The following is a 17485-nucleotide window of genomic DNA, read 5'->3' as shown; positions in this document are numbered from 1 at the left end:
CACCTAATGGAGAAGGCTATGAGACAACAATCAGATCCAGATCAGAGAGACCCCTCCACCCGCAATACATCAGTCTCCTCAAGCATAAGTTGGGAATGAAGGCTAAGGCTTATGGAGGCTAAGACTTCTAAGCCACTTCCAATGAGAGTAAAGGGCAAAGGGACAAACTGTCTTCTCTGAGGACTGCTCTGAAGAGAAAGGAGCCCTCCCAACCCTGTCAGAGTCAGAAGAGCCTTCACACACAGGCATCAAGGACTTAGGCCCGAGTAAATCTTCTCAGCAGGAGAAGATGGTGTGGAAGGGTAGAGATCCACTGATTCTAGCATTGGTTCCTATGGCGAAGGCTCAAGCCAAACAGCCTCTGATGCTCACATCGTCATCTAGAGCAGATATAGTGCCTAAAGCAACATGGTCCGGATGAGATCAGACTTCCACTGTAACCAGGGAAACTCCTGTTCCAGTGGCTCCATCAGTGAACTCTCCCCACACCTCCTGACAGTCTGAGATATTTGTCTCCATGGAGGACATTTTTGCTCTCCCTGATCATCCACCCCTCCTGTCGAGATCATCTTTATTTTGGGACATTGTCACTCCAGAGGAAGAGACTATCCCAAGGATGCAGAGTAATTTTCCCATCCCAACCTGCCAGCCTTGGTGTGCAGCCATCAGTACTATCAGTAGTCCAGGATCCAGTCTTTTTCTTACACGTACCTCTGATTGAGAACCACTGGTCTAGAGGAACAGCTACAGCCCTTGTTATGAGGAGAGACTTATGGTTACAATCTTCAGGTTTCATAGAATCATAGAATATCAAGGGTTGGAAGGGACCTCAGGAGGTCATCTAGTCCAACCCCCTGCTCAGAAGCAGGACCCATCCCCAATTAAATCATCCCAGCCAGGGCTTTGTCAAGCCTGACCTTAAAAACTTCTAAGGAAGGAGATTCCACCACCTCCCTAGGCAACGCATTCCAGCGTTTCACCACCCTCCTAGTGAAAAAGTTTTTCCTAATATCCAACCTAAACCTCCCCCACTGCAACTTGAGACCATTACTCCTTGTCCTGGGTACAGACTACCATCCATGATCTGTCCTTTGATATGATCAATCTGTTTCATGAGGAGACAGATGAATCTCTCTGCTTCCTCAAGGACTCAAAGACAACTGTTCACTCTCTGGCATCTCTATACCCATGCCCCCAAAAGAAAATATCATCGACAGAGGTATAAGGTGGGACTACCTACCCAGCTCTTTTATCATCATTATCCTCAGGAACCACCACTAAAAGACAGAAGCTTTATAGGCCCAAGAATACAATCTCTGCAGCATCTTATTTCAGCCCTTAGTCCAAGAGTTTCTTTTTACAAGACTGTAGAAACCCCCACATACCTTTATTGTTGCCACATCATTTTTGATTTTTGGAGGCCACCTTACCCATATTGCTCACAACTGGAGGGCCCTAACTGCCAACAAATGCGTACTGGAAGTTATTCATGGCAACTATCTGGTCGAGTTTCTGGCTACTCCTACCCACAAACCCCCTTCACAGTTTCTTTTCAGGGACCATTCTAATGAGATGATTCTCTGATGGGAAGTGGACTCAAGTTTCTCGTCCTACACCAGGTCACTTTCAGACCCCAGACCTCAATCAGAACTTGCCTTTCCCTTCTCAGCCACATGGCACCATGTACACACGTGTCATTTTCCAGGCTTCATCTTCATTGTTGTCAAACCTGGCTTCTCTCTGTGTACTCACCAGAGAGAGATAACATCAATTATCTCTGGTGGCAATTCCATCCAAGGTTTTGGACTCTGTCATCTGGTTAACAAAGCCAAAGTTCAGGTGGGGATCCCTTCCTTCACACTGACTCCCAAGGCAGTCATCTTGACTGATGCATGCCTCTTAGGTTAGGATGCTCATATGGGTGATCATACAGCATAGGGCCTGTGGACCTTTAGGGAGTCCAGAATGCAAAGGAATAGAACTCAAGGGGTTCATTGAGCCCGCAATGCCTTCCTCCCACTTACCTGATCCTGGCATGTTCAAGTAATGTTGGACATTAGGATAACTATATTCTATATATACAAGTATGGGAAACAAGAGCCCCATTCCACTTTGTATAGAGGCAGTCAACCTCTGGAATGATGCATCAGCCATCACATACCCCTTTCAGGAGTATACTTACCAGGGGGTGCAGAATTCCCTAGCAGACATCTCAGCAAACATTTTTCTGCTACCCATGAATGGGAAAGTCACAGTTTGGTTCTCAGCAAGATCTTCACCCAATGGGAAATGCCAACCTCAAACCGTTTTGCCTCACACATGAACAAAAACATCCCCCATACTGCCCCAGAGCAGCCCTGGGCAGGGTCTCATTGGGAGATGCTCTTCTGCTCTTCCATCCTTAGAGGTTTTTAAGGCCCAGCTTGACAAAGCCTTAGCTGGGATGATTTAGTTGAGGTTGGTCCTGCTTTGAGCAGGGGATTGGACTAGATGACTGCCTGAGGTCTCTTCCAACCCTAATATTCTATTATTCTGATTCTGCTACTATGAAAGGATCACCTGAAGTATGCCATTCCTCCCATTCCATTAATACCACAAGTTCTATAGAAAATCTCTCAAGACAGAGCTCGAGTCATCCTTATTGTGCCCAACTAGATGATCACAATGGTCCCTTCTGGCCTTGGAATCTGTGAATCTGTATAAAATTGGCTGAGACAGTTCTGGTTTACAGATCTACTGAAGGCCTCAGCTCAGCCACCATAAACATCTGCCTATTTCCAGACCTTCTAACACAACACAAAGGCATTTTCAGGCACCCCCATTCCAGAACCACTGCAGATCATAGCTTAGTATTTGAATAGGCATCACATGTAAAGTGCTCATGTTCCAGAATGGTTCAATCTATCCTTAACAAAGCAGAAAAGACTCTACTAAGATATGTTATTCAGCCTAATGGAAGCATTTTTCCACTTGGGCTCAGCAACACCAGAACTGTCTGGAATCCCTGCTATCCTAGAATATTTTCTTACTTATCAGTCTCCAGGTCTCACTTTCAGTTCCTTCTAGGTGCATTTAGCAGCAATCAGTGCTTTTCATCCTCTGGCAGATAACCACATGATTTCACTCATCCTGTCACAACTCATTTTTTGAAGGGGCTTCTTAGATCCTTTCCACCGTTGGTGAAGTTTGCACCTCAGTGGGACTTCAGTTTTGTTCTGTCATTTCTCACCAGCATCCCCTCAAGCCTCTGGTCACATGCTCTGTGGTCCATCTGTCTATGAAGTTGGCCTTTCTAATCACTATAACATCAGCCAGAAGATTTAGCAAGCTGGGGGCACTTACGGCAAACCAGCCATATACTGACTTCTGTAAAGAAAAAGTCTCATTACATCCCACCCCAAATTCATCCTTAAAGAAGTTTCTGAGTTTCATATGACTCATACCATCCACTTATTGCTATTTTCCTCTCTAAACCACGTGCCTCGGATGAAATGAGGAGGCTGCATTCTCTGGATGTCCAAAGGGCCTTTTACTTACAAGGGCCTTTTGTCCAGTAGGCCTTTTACCTAAAAAGAACAAAAGACATCTAAACTATTTCTTTCCATAGCAAAGAGATCATGGGGTCAAGCTGTATGTGTTTAGAGATTTTCGAAATGGATGTCTGATTGTATTATCCTTTGTGTTATCTGCTAGCTCACATTTTCCTCCTCTTCCCAGAGGGAGTGAGGGCTCATTCTATCAGAGCTCAAGGAACCTCTGCTACATCTCTGAAACTGTGGGTATGTCTACACTACAAAATTAGGTCGATTTTATAGAAATCAATTTTTAGACATCAATTTTATACAGTCGACTATGTATGTCCCCACTAAGTGCATTAAGTCAGAGGAGTGCGTCCTCGCTACCATGGCTAGCATCGACTTACAGAGTGATGCACTGTGGATAGCTATCCCACAGTTCCCACAGTCTCCGCTGCCCATTGGAATTCTGGGTTAAGCTCCCAATGCCTGATGGGGCAAAAACATTGTCGTGGGTGATTTCGGGTACATGGCATCAGTCACCCCTCTCTCTGTGAAAGAAACGGCAGACAATAGTTTTGCGCCTTTTTTCTTGGGTTACCTGTGCAGACACCATACCATGGCAAGCATGGAGCCCGCTCAGCTCACCGTCACTGCTGCTGTTGTGAGCATTGTAAACACCTCGTGCATTATCCTAGAGTATATGCAGAACGGGCTAAGAGACGCCAGCACAAGGAGGATTTTGATGAGGACATGGACACAGACATTCCTGAAAGCACGGGCTGTGTCAATTGGGACATTATGGCAGCAGGGGGACTGGTTGATACAGTGGAACACTGATTCTGGGCCAGGCAAACAAGCACAGACTGGTGGAACCACATAGTATTGCAGGTATGGGATGATTCACAGTGGCTGTGAAACTTCTGCATACGTAAGGCCACTTCCTGGAACTCTGTGAGTTGCTTTCCCCCACCCTGAAGCACAGGAATACCAAGATGAGAGCTGCCCTGACAGTTGAGAAGCAAGTGGCGATAGCCCTGTGGAAGCTTGCAACGCCTGACTGCTACCAGTCAGTCAGGAATCAATTTGGAGTGGGCAAGTCTACTGTGGGGGCTGCTGTGATCCAAGTAGCCAATGCAATCATTGACGTTCTGTTATCAAGGGTAGTGACTCTGGGAAATGTGCAGGCTTTGCTGCAATGGGGTTCCCTAACTGTAGTGGGGCGATAGACGGATTGCATATCCCCATCTTGGCACTGGACCACCTTGCCAACCAGTATGTGAACTGCAAGGGGTACTTCTCAAAGGTGCTGCAAGCACTGGTGGATCACAAGGGACATTTCACCAACATCAACTTGGGATGGCTGGAACAGGTGCATGATGCTCGCATATTTAGGAACTCTGGGCTGTTTGAGCAGCTGCAAGAAGAGACTTACTTCCCAGACCAGAAAATTACCTTTGGGGATGTTGAAATGCCAATAGTTATCCTTGGGGAACCAGCTTATCCCTTGCTCCCTGGCTCATGAAGCCTTAAACAGGCAGCCTGGACAGTAGTAAGGAGCAGTTCAACTATAGGCTGAGCAAGTGCAGAATGGTGGTGGAATGTGCCTTTGGACATTTAAAAGCTCGCTGGTGCTGTTTGCTGACTAGGTCAGACCTCAGCGCAACCAACATTCCCATTGTTATTGCTGCTTGCTGTGTGCTCCATAATTTCTGTGAGAGTAAGGGGGAGACGTTTATGGCGGGGTGGGAGTTGAGGCAAATCGCCTGGCATCCGATTTTGAGCAGCCAGACACCAGGGCGATTAGAAGAGCATAGCAAGGCGCGCTGCGCATCAGAGTGGCTTTGAAAACCAGTTTCACGACTGGCTAGGCTTCGGTGTGACAGTTGTGTGTGTTTCTCCTTGATGCAAACCCACCCCCTTTGTTGATTTTAATTCCCTGTAAGCCAACAACCCTCTCCCCTTCGAAATAAAGTAACTACTGTTTTGAAACCAAGCATTCTTTCTTTATTAATTAAAAAAAGAGATAACGGACAAGGTAGCCCGGGAGAGGAGGGAAGAACAAGGCCACATTGTTTGTTATAGCCACACTAAAAATCAAACTGTTTGAATGACAGCCTTCTGTTGTTTGGGCCGTCCTCTGGAGTGGAGTGGCTGGGTGCCCAGAGCGCGCCCTCCTCACCCCCCCATTCTTGGGCATCTGGGTGAGGCGGATATGGAACTTCAGAAGGAAGGTATGCAGTTATACGGTGGATGCAGCGGGGGTCTGTGCTCTTGTTGGTTTTCCTGCAGCTCCAACAGACGCTTCTTCGTCTCCGTTTGCTCCCCCAACAGACGGTATTGGTCTCCGGGAGCTATCCCTGTTGTAGCCTCTGTCCAACATGCCCTGTGAGATTTTGGCAAATATATTTGCATTTCTTCTTTTTGATCAGAGTTTGGCCTGCACAGATGCTTCTCCCCATACAGCAATCAGATCCAGTGTCTCCCTTTCAGTCCATGCTGGAGCTCGTTTGCGATTCTGGGGGGACTGCATGGTCACCTGTGCTGCTGAGTTTGGCACACTGAACAAACAGGAAATGAAATTCAAAAGTTCCCAGGGCTTTCCCTGTGTAGCTGGTAGTGCATCGGAGTTCAAAGCGCTGTCCAGAGCTGTCATAATGGAGCACTCTAGGATAGCTCCCGGAGGCCAATACTGTTGATTTGTGTCTGCGCTACCCCAAATTCTACTCAGCAAGGTCGATTTTAACACTACTCCCCTCGTCGGGGAGGAGTACAGAAGTCGATTTTAAGAGCCCTTTAGGTCGACAGAATGGGGTTGGTTGTGTGGACACAATCATTTTTAAATCGACCTAACGCAGCTAAATTCGACCTAATCCTGTAGTGTAGAGCAGATCTGTCTCTACCCTGCCAGGAGGCTGATATCTAGAAGAGAGATGTAGGGCAGCTACTGGGAGCTCCTTGCATATCTTCACAATATATTATGCTTTGGTCCATCCTCTCTGGCAGATACAGCTGTAAGGATAGCAGTATTAGTCAGCTCTCACTTCTTCATCCTCACACCCACCGTCTGTTTGAATGCTGCTTGTTAATCTCTCACCTGTGGAATACACATAGGGACTATCACTTGAAGAAGAAATGGAGGTTACTTATCTGTAACTGGAGGTTCTTCAAGATGTGCAGTCCCTATCTGTATTCCACTCCCTTCCCTCTGCTCCGGATTTTTTGGATATTAGGTAAGAGTAGGAACTGGAGAGGCATCGGCCCAGACCGTCCTTTATGCCCTCGGTTTGTAGCACAAGGAGAGCCATTGCACATGTGTGGGTTAAAAGATGCTACTTGCAAAAAATTCTGGACTCAGACATGTGGTGTGCATGCGTATCCATGTGTGGAACACAGATCACACATCTCAAAGAGCATCCTATTTCATTTGTCACCTCAGTTTTCCTTTTTCTGTTGTCCTTTCCACCACTCTCCTCCCCCAGCACACTGGCAACTGGGAGTGACAACTTAGTGTTTCATACTCATTACATCCCAGTGAATGCCATTACTCTACCATATGTTGACCAGCTGATATGTAAATGTATAATTGGAAAAAAAATTCTAAGTGTATTGATAAATTTTAAAAGAACATAGTATGAATGTCCAGAATTTTATACTGAGATTTTCAGAGTAGTGCAGGGGATTTGGCCATGCGCTGCTTTGAGACTCTGTCTCAGTTTTTAAAATCAGAAGACAACAGCTGTACAGTAACTCCTCAATTAAAGTCTTCCCGGTTAACGTTATTTTGTTGTTACGTTGCTGATCAATTAGAGAACATGCTCGTTTAAAGTTGCTTAATGCTCCCTTATAACATCGTTTGGCAGCTGCCTGCTTTGTCCACTGCTTGGAGAAAGAGCAGCCTGTTGGAGCTAGCTGATGGGGGCTTGGAACCAGGATGGGCCGTCAGCCCCCCATCAGCTCCCCACTCTCCTAAGTTCCCTCTACAGCAGCTGTCCAGCAGGCTATCAGTTGCCCACAGCTGTCAGCTGTCCCTCCCCCCACTGCCATGTGCTGCTCCTGCCCTCTGCCTTGCAGCTGCTCCCAGGACCTCCTGCTTGCTGTGCAGGAGGCAGCTGTGCGGGTGGCTAATGTCAGGGTGTCTTCTTCCCCCGCTCCTGCTCCCCACTACTTTAACCTATTTCCACAGAGCAGCGGGGGGACATGCCTCCGTCCTGAGCCCTGTCAGCTTGCTGGCCGCAGCTGCTGTCTCAACTTGCTGATCTACTTAAAAAGGCAATAAGAACAGGAGTACTTGTGGCACCTTAGAGACTAACAAAAGCTTATGCTCAATAAATTTGTTAGTTTCTAAGGTGCCACGAGTACTCCTGTTCTTTTTGCGGATACAGACTAACACAGCTGCTACTCTGAAACTTGTCATTAAAAAGGCAATGTACTTAGAGTGGTGTCATTGTACTTAAAGGAGCATGCGCCTCTCTCTTACACACTCTCACACAAACACACACACACGGTGTGTCGCTCTCTCTGCCATGCTGTCTCCCCTCCCTCCATTCGTGCTGCCTTGTAGAGTGTGAGGCTACATTAACAATGTGTTAACCCTTGAGGGCACAGCCAAGTGCTATTTCATCATTTAGCAGTAAGGCATTCCCTGGGAAATATCCCACTCTCTTCCACCCTCTAACTTCATCACTTCAACCAAGCTTCACAATCATCATTGCTGTGTACAGTATTAAATTGTTTGTTTAAAACTTATACTCTGTGTGTGTGTGTATATATGCATATAGTCTTTTATCTGACGAAAAAAAATCCATGGAACCTAGCCCCCCTCCCCCCCATTTACATTAATTCTTATGGGGAAATGGGATTCGCTTACCATCGTTTTGCTTAACGTAGCATTTTTCAGGAACATAACTACAACGTTAAGTGAGAAGTTACTGTACAAGGTAAGACTGCTTGTGATGTTGGAAATATGAAAGCATTTACCTTAAAATGAGAGGGTGGCTTATAAGAATAAATAAACAAGTCAACTTTCTCAGCACTTTTGTAAGTAGTTTTCCTAGAAGACTAAGATTTATAATTCATTTTTTAAATCCCTCTAAAACAGAGAATGCAGCTTCATGATGGGAGGCCCAAACAAAAAAGGCACCGTTGTCGAAACCCTAATAAACTGGATGTTAATAGTCTCACTGGTGAAGAACGTGTTCAGCTGATCAATAGAAGAAATGCTAGAAAGGTAATCATATTACTGTGTCCACTCACCCTTTCCCCAAACACAAAATTTATGTGAAATGAAGTTTTCACATCTTCTGCTAGGAAGTCCTTATGCACAGTCTAAAGTTTGTTTTATTAAGTTGTTTTGTAAATGGGACATGAAGCATAATTATAGTGTTTAAATCAGGATTTAGTAAACGGAGAAACTTTAATAAGTTGCTGCAAAATTATTCTGGAGATTCTGTGCAAAATTACACGCACTAAGTGAATATACAGCATTGTATGTTTCTGTTCAGTGGAGTTCAGCCAATGCAGAGGGCCTGCACAATGTCCTATGCACTACTCCAACCCCATGTTAAAAAATTTGAAGAAGTTTATAGGGCCATGCAGGAGCCCCCAGCTCTGGGGTGAATTTCATCTACTAAGAATAGTACAGTATTAAACTGAGGCTTCATAATAACGAGTAAATTCTGAATGATCAAGTACTGTGAAAATGCAGCTATAAGGTTGGAGTCACCGTGTGGAAAAACAGATTGATAAGTGGGAGCTGCTCTGGATTTGTTTAAGCTTATTAGGGGGATATTCTTAAATTGATGTTTTAACACTGTAATTTTTCTTTCACAGAAGATGGAAAACTTTTTTTTAAGCTAAAATGCAGTTGTCACCCCCTCTCTGGATATTTCTAGACCATCCCTGCCAGAGTTAACTTAGTATAAATACTTCCAGCAAATAATTTTATTAAAAATTTCCGAAGTGCTGTTGCCTCTTACTTGGGTTAAAAGTTTTGTTTAAACAGACATACTAATGACTAGATTTCCTGGCACCTCACTCTTCTGTCTGCAAACACATATCCTTCTAATGTTAACAGCTCATTAAAGGACATTTCTTCTGCAGCCTCCTGGCAGGGTAAAGACCGTTTTAGAGCTACTGTGTGTGTGTTGGGTAAATCTACAGAGTTGAGCGGGCTGAGCTGCCAGTAATTTCTGCATGATTCGTAGTGTGAGTGCAAAAAAGAATTCACCAGGTTTGCAAGTGCAAGAGTAGACCTGACCTGCATCCTGTGGGGCACAACTACAAATGTTGGGTCTGGGTCAGATGGGAAAACAAAAGGACCCTCCTGGTATTGGTTCAGGTCAGTTGTCGTCCTCCCGCTTGTGGGGTTGGCATGGCGGCGGCTGCATGCCCCATGCCACTGGCCATCCTCCCCTTGCTGCACTGTTATGCTGCAGAGTGAGCGTGGAAAGGAGCACAGCGCCTCCCCCTCCACAGCGCGGGCAGCACAGCAAGGGGCAGTGGATGGCATCAGCAGGGCATGTAGCTGCTGCCACGGCAACCCCTTGGGCTGGAGGAGGAGGAGAGTGAGCTCCCTGGGCAAGAGGTGGCTGTGATGATGCTGACTAAGGTTTGTGGGAAAGGGTCTGGGTTGGGTTGGAAAATGACTTGACTTGCTCAAGTGGGCTTGAGTCTGGGTCGGGCCTAAAAATTAGGCACAAGCAGACCTCTACTTAGCAGGTGAAAATTTCCTTTCTTCTCTTTCATCATGGTTCTTGCAACAGCTTCTGGTGGCTCAACTTGTACCAGCACAGCATATCCCACTCCACAAAATCTATAGCTTTCTCCTCTCATCCTCTTGTACCCTTACAGGATGATAGAGGAGAAGAAATGTCCCCTTAGCTAATGATGGGCTGCTAACACTAGAGGGTCATGTACTTAAAGACCCAAGAGGTGAGATGGTTTTAAAATGATCTCGTCTCATGAGCCCCAGTACCTTTGAACCTCTGGACACTTTCAATTTTCAGTTTCTGTTTCAAAAATTAAATAATAATTTATTCAATATTCTCAGTTTAGTTACTGTTGAAAATGACCTGGAACTCAACAAGAGGGATGCAATGTGTGCTTCGGAAGGGGCTTTAGGAAACTGGGGGAATAAGAAGAGAGAAAAGGGATCCAAGGAGTCGGTGGAAACTTAACAATAAAGAAAAAAAGTTACTGAAAATTAATTTAAATATATTTAAAATTGCATAGAAAACCTTTTTTCTAGTATTTCCTATTATTCGTCTACTAGGAACAGTTCTTACATAATGGAAGGAGAGTTTCATAAACTACTTTAGCATGTGTTTAGTTGTTGCTTAAGTGGAGTTTGCAATAAGCCTCACCAATGTGTGAATTAGTAGATTACTGATGTATTATTGTGTGGTTGAAGGCAAAAGTTTAAATGCAGCCAAAGCCTGCAGATGATGTGGCTTTTTACTGTAGAACACTGAAAGTACGCTTCACTAACAGGCTGAATCTTGATGTAGTTTGGTGTTGGTTCTGTAAATCTTGAAAATATCCATTATTCCAGAAGTGTAGTAACTTTTACTGAGAAGTCTGTGATGCTTGACATATAATGATGGCTTGCATTTGTAGAACACCTTTCGTGCAGAAGGATCTCAAAGTTATTTACAAAATCACTTCACCCATCATGGAAGTGTTTTAACCGTTTAAAAGTCCCCAAGAATATTGCTCGACAGTTTAGGACAGAAAGTGAAGAATGCCCTATCCAGTTGAAATAACAGGGAGAATTGTAGGTAGGCAGAACATAATTACCCAAGTTGAATTGGGCCAGAACACCAGGATTAAAAACCCTGCTCTTGCAAAAATTGCTGTGGTATGAGAGGTCAAGGCTTTAGTGTTAAATGTCACCTGAAAATTGTAATCCTCAGCATCACAAGACCCGCAGTTATATTTGTTCTAAACTGACTTTGGAGGGAAAAATGACCACCAACCACTTCTTCGGAACCTTGGAGGTCTTCTGTCAAAGTAATGACCCATCACAATCCTCCTTAATAGGAGCTCTGAAAAGATCACAGCCAAAATGATAAAGCTTCCAGTCCTGTTTCTTCAACATTTGATTTTTTTGTGAGTGTGTAAATCCTCTCCATGCATGATTCATTTCAGGTTGTATGGTTGTATATTCGGTCTGTTAGACATCTCATGATTTTTATTCTCCAAAGACAGCATTTTGTGTTGTCTGATCAAGAATAGATCTCAACGCTAGTGTTACTGGTGTTAAATATCTATCACAAATACAGGGCTTGCTATTATAATGTTACTGTTTTGGCATGGAGTGGTATCCAAGATACTACAGATCACACCAATATTTAGAATAGAAAATAAGTACGCTGATGGTATAGCATCTTTTGGCGAGTGTTGACTTCTCAGTCATGTCCAGTCTGTCACTTCCAAAGACAAATGTGAGTAGCCTCTGATGGGTGATGGAGACAAAGGAGTCTTAATGGGAGATAAAACAAAGAGAGAACAAACAGAAGTGGGGAGGGGTATATTGGATAAGTAGTGATTCCTTAGTTATGATTGTGTTGAGAATTACACTTTCAGCAAGTTCACTACAACTTTTCAGAGGACAATTTAATGTTCTATGTAATCTTTCTTAATAAAAAGTTTCCTAACTTTTCCAAAGAAAACACTTGAAAAATGCCCCCTTGAAGTTTTGCCTTGCTTTACATACACTTCTTTGGATGACTGTAGCTAAACAGCCACAAACACCAGAAATTCTAAATGTGTCACATACCTTCTATTATATTTCAGACACCATCTACTTTCAAGGTTTTTAAAATTAATTGAATAGGTTTTCTTGCACTCGGACTGACCAGTAGAATTGCTCAGATTTGTCAGCTGTTTCTGTGTTCATTCTGCCAACCTGCATTCTGATTCACCAACATGTCCATTGAGTCAGGTTGGCAGGTTTCATAGCAGGGTAAAGGGAACTGTTCTGGGGGAAAGATGTGGCTTGGGGTAGGGATGTGGAATTGCAGGCAGATGGATCAGGGTTTGCGAAGGGCATGAAGGAATTCAGCTGGGCTTTGAGGAAGGGTAATGTGCAGGGAAATAAAGCACCATTACCTCAAAAGCACTGGTCTCCGAAGCCTCTTCTGTGGCCTGAGGACCCCTAGTCAAAACATGCTTCTCCACCTAAAATCCCCAAACCACCTTGCCCTTGCTAGCCACTCGCTCCCCGATGTCCAATTTTTAGGCCCTCTAATACCTCCAACTCATTCATAAAGCTGCCTGGATGGAGTGCAGGATTCAGGAAGGCCTGGATATGTGTGTTTGGTGGGGGAGGCGGGGGGTCTAAAATGAGGGAATCCCAGTGTCTCTGTACCAAGGACTGTACCAGCATTGGAAGGACTCCCCAAGCTCCCCAATGCACTGAGGTAGCAGTATTTTTTCATTACAGAAATAAAAACATCCTTGTAGATTCCTTCTTCCGTACCACATGTCCCGTGAGATTTGGATATTTCCTACTAATTCTACAGAGAGGGGAAAATTTGTAAGTGGCCTCGGAAATTGTGGTCACAAATTTTTGTGTACACCTATGTCTGCTATTTACATGCAACATAGCTCCATTTTCCTGGCACTGCTGTTTGGTTCGCTGGACAGCAGTGCCAGGAAAACGGAGCTATGCTGCACATAAATATTGATGTATCAGTCAAGGGCTCCTAGGGGCTCTGTGCCTTTGTGTAGGAGAATGAGGGGGGAGCAGCACCAGGAAGACTTTCAAGCACCATTACCTCAAAAGCACTGGTCTCCGAAGCCTCTTCTGTGGCCTGAGGACCCTAGTCAAAACATGCTTCTCCACCTAAAATCCCCAAACCTCCTTGCCCTTGCTAGCCACTCGCTCCCCGATGCCCAATTTTTAGGCCTTCTAGTACCTCCAACTCATTCATAAAGCTGCCTGGATGGAGTGCAGGATTCAGGAAGGCCTAGATATGTGTGTTTGGTGGGGGGCCGAGGGGTCTAAAATGAGGGAATCCCAGTGTCTCTGTACCAAGGACAGTACCAGCATTGGAAGGACTCCCCTAAGCTCCCCAATGCACTGAGGTAGTAGCCCCAGGAGGAGCCAGTGTCAGTGCCTTGACACACATACCACCATGGGAGAACAGAGTGTACCCCAGGGAGCTGAGCCAACAGCACTGGGGAACCCTATCAAAGGAGGTTGTCCCAGTGCAGAAACATTTGAGCTCTCCCCACCACAAGCTGCCTGCACAGTGATACTCCTTTGCTGCAATGAGATTCATCACTATAAACTGCCTGCCCCATTACCTTCTATGTTCCCAATCACTACCTTGCCCCAACATCCCTGATCCCCTGGCTCATTTCTGCTCTTTCCTTTTTGGTTCTCTCAGTTCTCCATGCAGCAGCCCCGTGGGGAGCCAAGGAGCAGAGGCGGATTTCTGTTTTGTGGGGCCCTGGACCAGAACAAGTGCACGTGGGCCCCCCGGCACCCCTGCTAGAGAAATGGGGTCAGAGCACGGGGGCTTGCCTAGCCCCCCGCCCGCCCAGCACTACGCACAGGCCCCTTTGGCCCAGTGGCTAATCCGTCACTGCCAAGGAGGGATGAAGAGCTGGTTAGAGAAGGTCTGGCAGTTAACAGAGATGTGGAGGACATGGGGAGTGTGAATTAAAAATGAGGCTTCAGCTGAAAGGAGCTTGAGTGGAGAAAAACAAAGAGGAAGCGCTCCTCTTCCCTCTCCTTCTTTCATTCAGCTCTGTCCTAGATCAAACCGTACTTCTCCCCTTCCATATCATGATGAGATGTAAAAAGGGGAGTTGATTACAGGAGTTTTTGATGACTTAACTGCTTATTTCCTTGCTTTTTATGGGTTACATTGATGGGATATGCTGTTTAGCAACCTTAACCCAAAATTAAAAGTTTGATTTTTGTGTGGGGGGGAAAGTATAAGAAAATAAATAGTTTACCCTGCCAGAAAGAGCAGCTTTTATTAGACAAGAAGGGTGCCGCTTAAAAAGCAGATTCAGGGGTCATAGGGTAGAACTGATTCACCCACCAAAAGGTAAGACATTTTTAATAAACAAAAGGAGTATGAATTCTCCTTCTAAAACTTTGACACCTATTTTCACATATTCATTATTAGTGTGACACTATCCCATTTCAGTACGCTTCTGAAATGAGCCCTGGCATTTATACTAAATCTTACATTAGTAAGATTGTCAGATATTGAAGTTGCTCTGTGCGAATTTAGTGGCTGCCGACATCTGGAACAAATTAAAGAGTACCTATTCTATTCCATTCTGACAGAAACTAATGATAAACCTGGAGTGCTGTTTTGCTTTCTAATGGGGTCAGGTTACATTTGATTTTTTTGAAAAAGACATAAATGAAACCAGAGTATCAAATCAGGAAAATCCAAAGTAAACTGAGAAATGTTTCTTCTCAAAATTTATCTTTTATTTTTTAGGTGGGAGGTGCTTTTGCTCCACCGCTGAAGGACTTGTGCAGATTCTTGAAAGAAAATCCTGAGTATGGAGTAGCTCCTGAATGGGGAGATGTTGTGAAACAGTCTGTGAGTATTTACAGGATGAACAATATCATGATCTATGATGTGAAGTCTGCTCTCTTTTTTTTTTTTTTTTTTATTATTATTTAAAGAAAGAGACAGACAGATACTAGCATTAGATTCAGGTACTAAAGTCAGTCAACTATTGTTTAATATACCTTTGGATGCTCTTAGGAAAATCTGCCTGCCTACCCATGGTATCTACTTCTCTCTCCTTTGCCACAATGATGAAGGTAATTACAAAATTAAAATTTTAATTCGCCATCAAAATAAAATTACTTGCCCTGGGAAAATGAGCAAGTAGAATTTTTGAAGATTGATTTAATTATACTGCGTATCTAAATTAAGAGACAACTATTTATTAAAATAGCTATTATCTTCTGCATTTTATTTTCTAGTTCAGAACTGTACTGTTAGGCAGATTCCAGTGGAAGCGAGATTTATATGTCGCAAAAGTTCAATTGTGTGGGGTGTCCTACACCTGTCCTTGTAAACTGAAAAAATGTGCTTAATATTTACAGCTCTACAGTGAGCAGGGTTTTAAAGTAGAGATCATAAACTAGACTTACAGCAAAATTTTCTGAATTGCTTATAGTCTCATGTTCATATGTGACGTAGGCTCCTGAATCAGTTGGCACTTCAGAAAATTTTACTCTAGTGTCTTGTGCCCTCTAATTTCCAGGAGAATGGTTTGTGCTGCCCTGGCCTCACCCACGCAGTTTCTTCTGTTTGGCTCTCCACTCTGTATGTGCTACTAGAAATGTGTAACAGAAGGAACATGCTCCCACTGGCACTGGAGCAGCTTAATGCCAATAGCAAGATGCATCTAATGTGTAGTTTTTCCCAGGTTAGGACTTATGAATGTAGCTCTAAGAATATATATGTATTTCAGCCCCTTCTACATTGTAGATCAAATTTTAATATACAATTTGAAAACCTGCATTTGCAGCTATTCGTGGACACACAGTTTGCATTCACATTTGCAGATCAAATAATTGTGCATGTGCCAACCTAATTTACCAAATGTAGACTTTGTGCACACATAGGTGTACACAAAAATTTGTGACCACAATTTCTGAGGCCACTTACAAATTTTCCCCTCTCCGTAGAATTAGTAGGAAATATCCAAATCTCATGGGACATATGGTACGGAAGAAGGAATCTACAAGGATGTTTTTATTTCTGCAATGAAAAAACAAACCCAAAAACCAAATTCTGTTATCTGTAAAAAGTGACAGTCTGTTATAAGTGCAGTGATCAAAATAACACAGATCATTTTATTTGAGATTTGTACCCCAGTAAGTTGAAAGGGAAAATTTCACTTAATTATGGATGCTGTTTTTTGTCTGCAGGCTCAGCAAAATAGCATGCATATATTTTCATTGTGAAAACTGTATATCTGATTCATCTGTCCTTTGTTTTATTGGGATGTGCTTTTTTTTTTTTTTTAAAACACACAACACCACTACCACCCACCTATGGACACATAGCTGTAAACCCACCATCCTTTATTTCCATGCAAATAGAAGTGACTAGAGGTCCAGGCCTCAAAATGTTGGATAGCAAAATCCTGCTCTGGGGAACTTTATTTACCCTTCCACTCCTCATGTCTCCCGTAGAGATGAAGATAATTTCTGGTGGTAATCCTGTGAAGTCTGTATACCCACCTGCCAGAACTGGTAGGGATTGTGCTACATTTGCTGTACACAGTCAGCCTCAGGCAGAGGATCGCAGGTTTTTATTTATTTATCAACATTTTAGGTTTTTGCGGTTAATCATAAGTACTACGGTATTTAAAAATGGTATTTTCTTACTTACCTCATCCTTACATTTATTGAAAGTTCTGAGCACTTGCTTTAGTGACAACGTAATTTTTACTATTTTTTTTTCTTATTGTTATAACAGCGCCAGTACAGCTAACAGTGAGCTAGATTCTATTCTGGTTAATATGCCAACAGAATTGTAAAGTTCCAGTTGCAGGACTAGGTTCTGCCCTCTTTTATACCCAGGCACATCCATTTAGGGTAATGAAGTATCACAGCAGTAACCGGGAGCAGAACTGGTGACAATGATTACCACGATATAAGAGAGAATAGAATTTGCCCTGTAGATTTTTGTAATGGTGATCCTGAAAGCAGAAAGAATAGAGCTTGATTTTCAAATCCTTGGTTGAATGAGGGCTGACAATTTTTTTAAAATTAGGGGATCTTGTATACTGAGCAAACTTCATATTTTACAATCATTGAATCCTGTGGTGCCATTTTTATAGTCAGTTTTCAAGGCAAAACTGCACTTCAAAAAGAACACCAGAGCACAATTAGAGTCCTATCTTTGCCGTTAGATAGGACTTACATAGATGGCAGAACACCATTCTAGGTCCCAAGAGAAGATTTTAAGTGTCTT

The 17485-nt window shown here is 43.7% G+C and overlaps 1 protein-coding gene across 13 annotated transcripts in view; it reads left to right on the top strand.

The window, feature by feature from the left end:
- Positions 1-17485, top strand: part of CHD9 (chromodomain helicase DNA binding protein 9) — a 193709-nt gene that overhangs the window by 167980 nt on the left and 8244 nt on the right. For all 13 annotated transcript variants that reach the window (XM_077831202.1, XM_077831201.1, XM_077831209.1 and 10 more), the window contains 2 exons: positions 8617-8745; positions 14984-15088. In XM_077831202.1, the coding sequence (XP_077687328.1) occupies positions 8617-8745; positions 14984-15088 (234 nt within the window). The remainder of the gene's footprint in view (positions 1-8616; positions 8746-14983; positions 15089-17485) is intronic.

Source organism: Eretmochelys imbricata, chromosome 12 (assembly GCF_965152235.1).
Source record: "Eretmochelys imbricata isolate rEreImb1 chromosome 12, rEreImb1.hap1, whole genome shotgun sequence".
Lineage (NCBI taxonomy): Eukaryota > Metazoa > Chordata > Testudines > Cheloniidae > Eretmochelys > Eretmochelys imbricata.
This window is presented reverse-complemented; position numbering and strand designations above follow the sequence as displayed.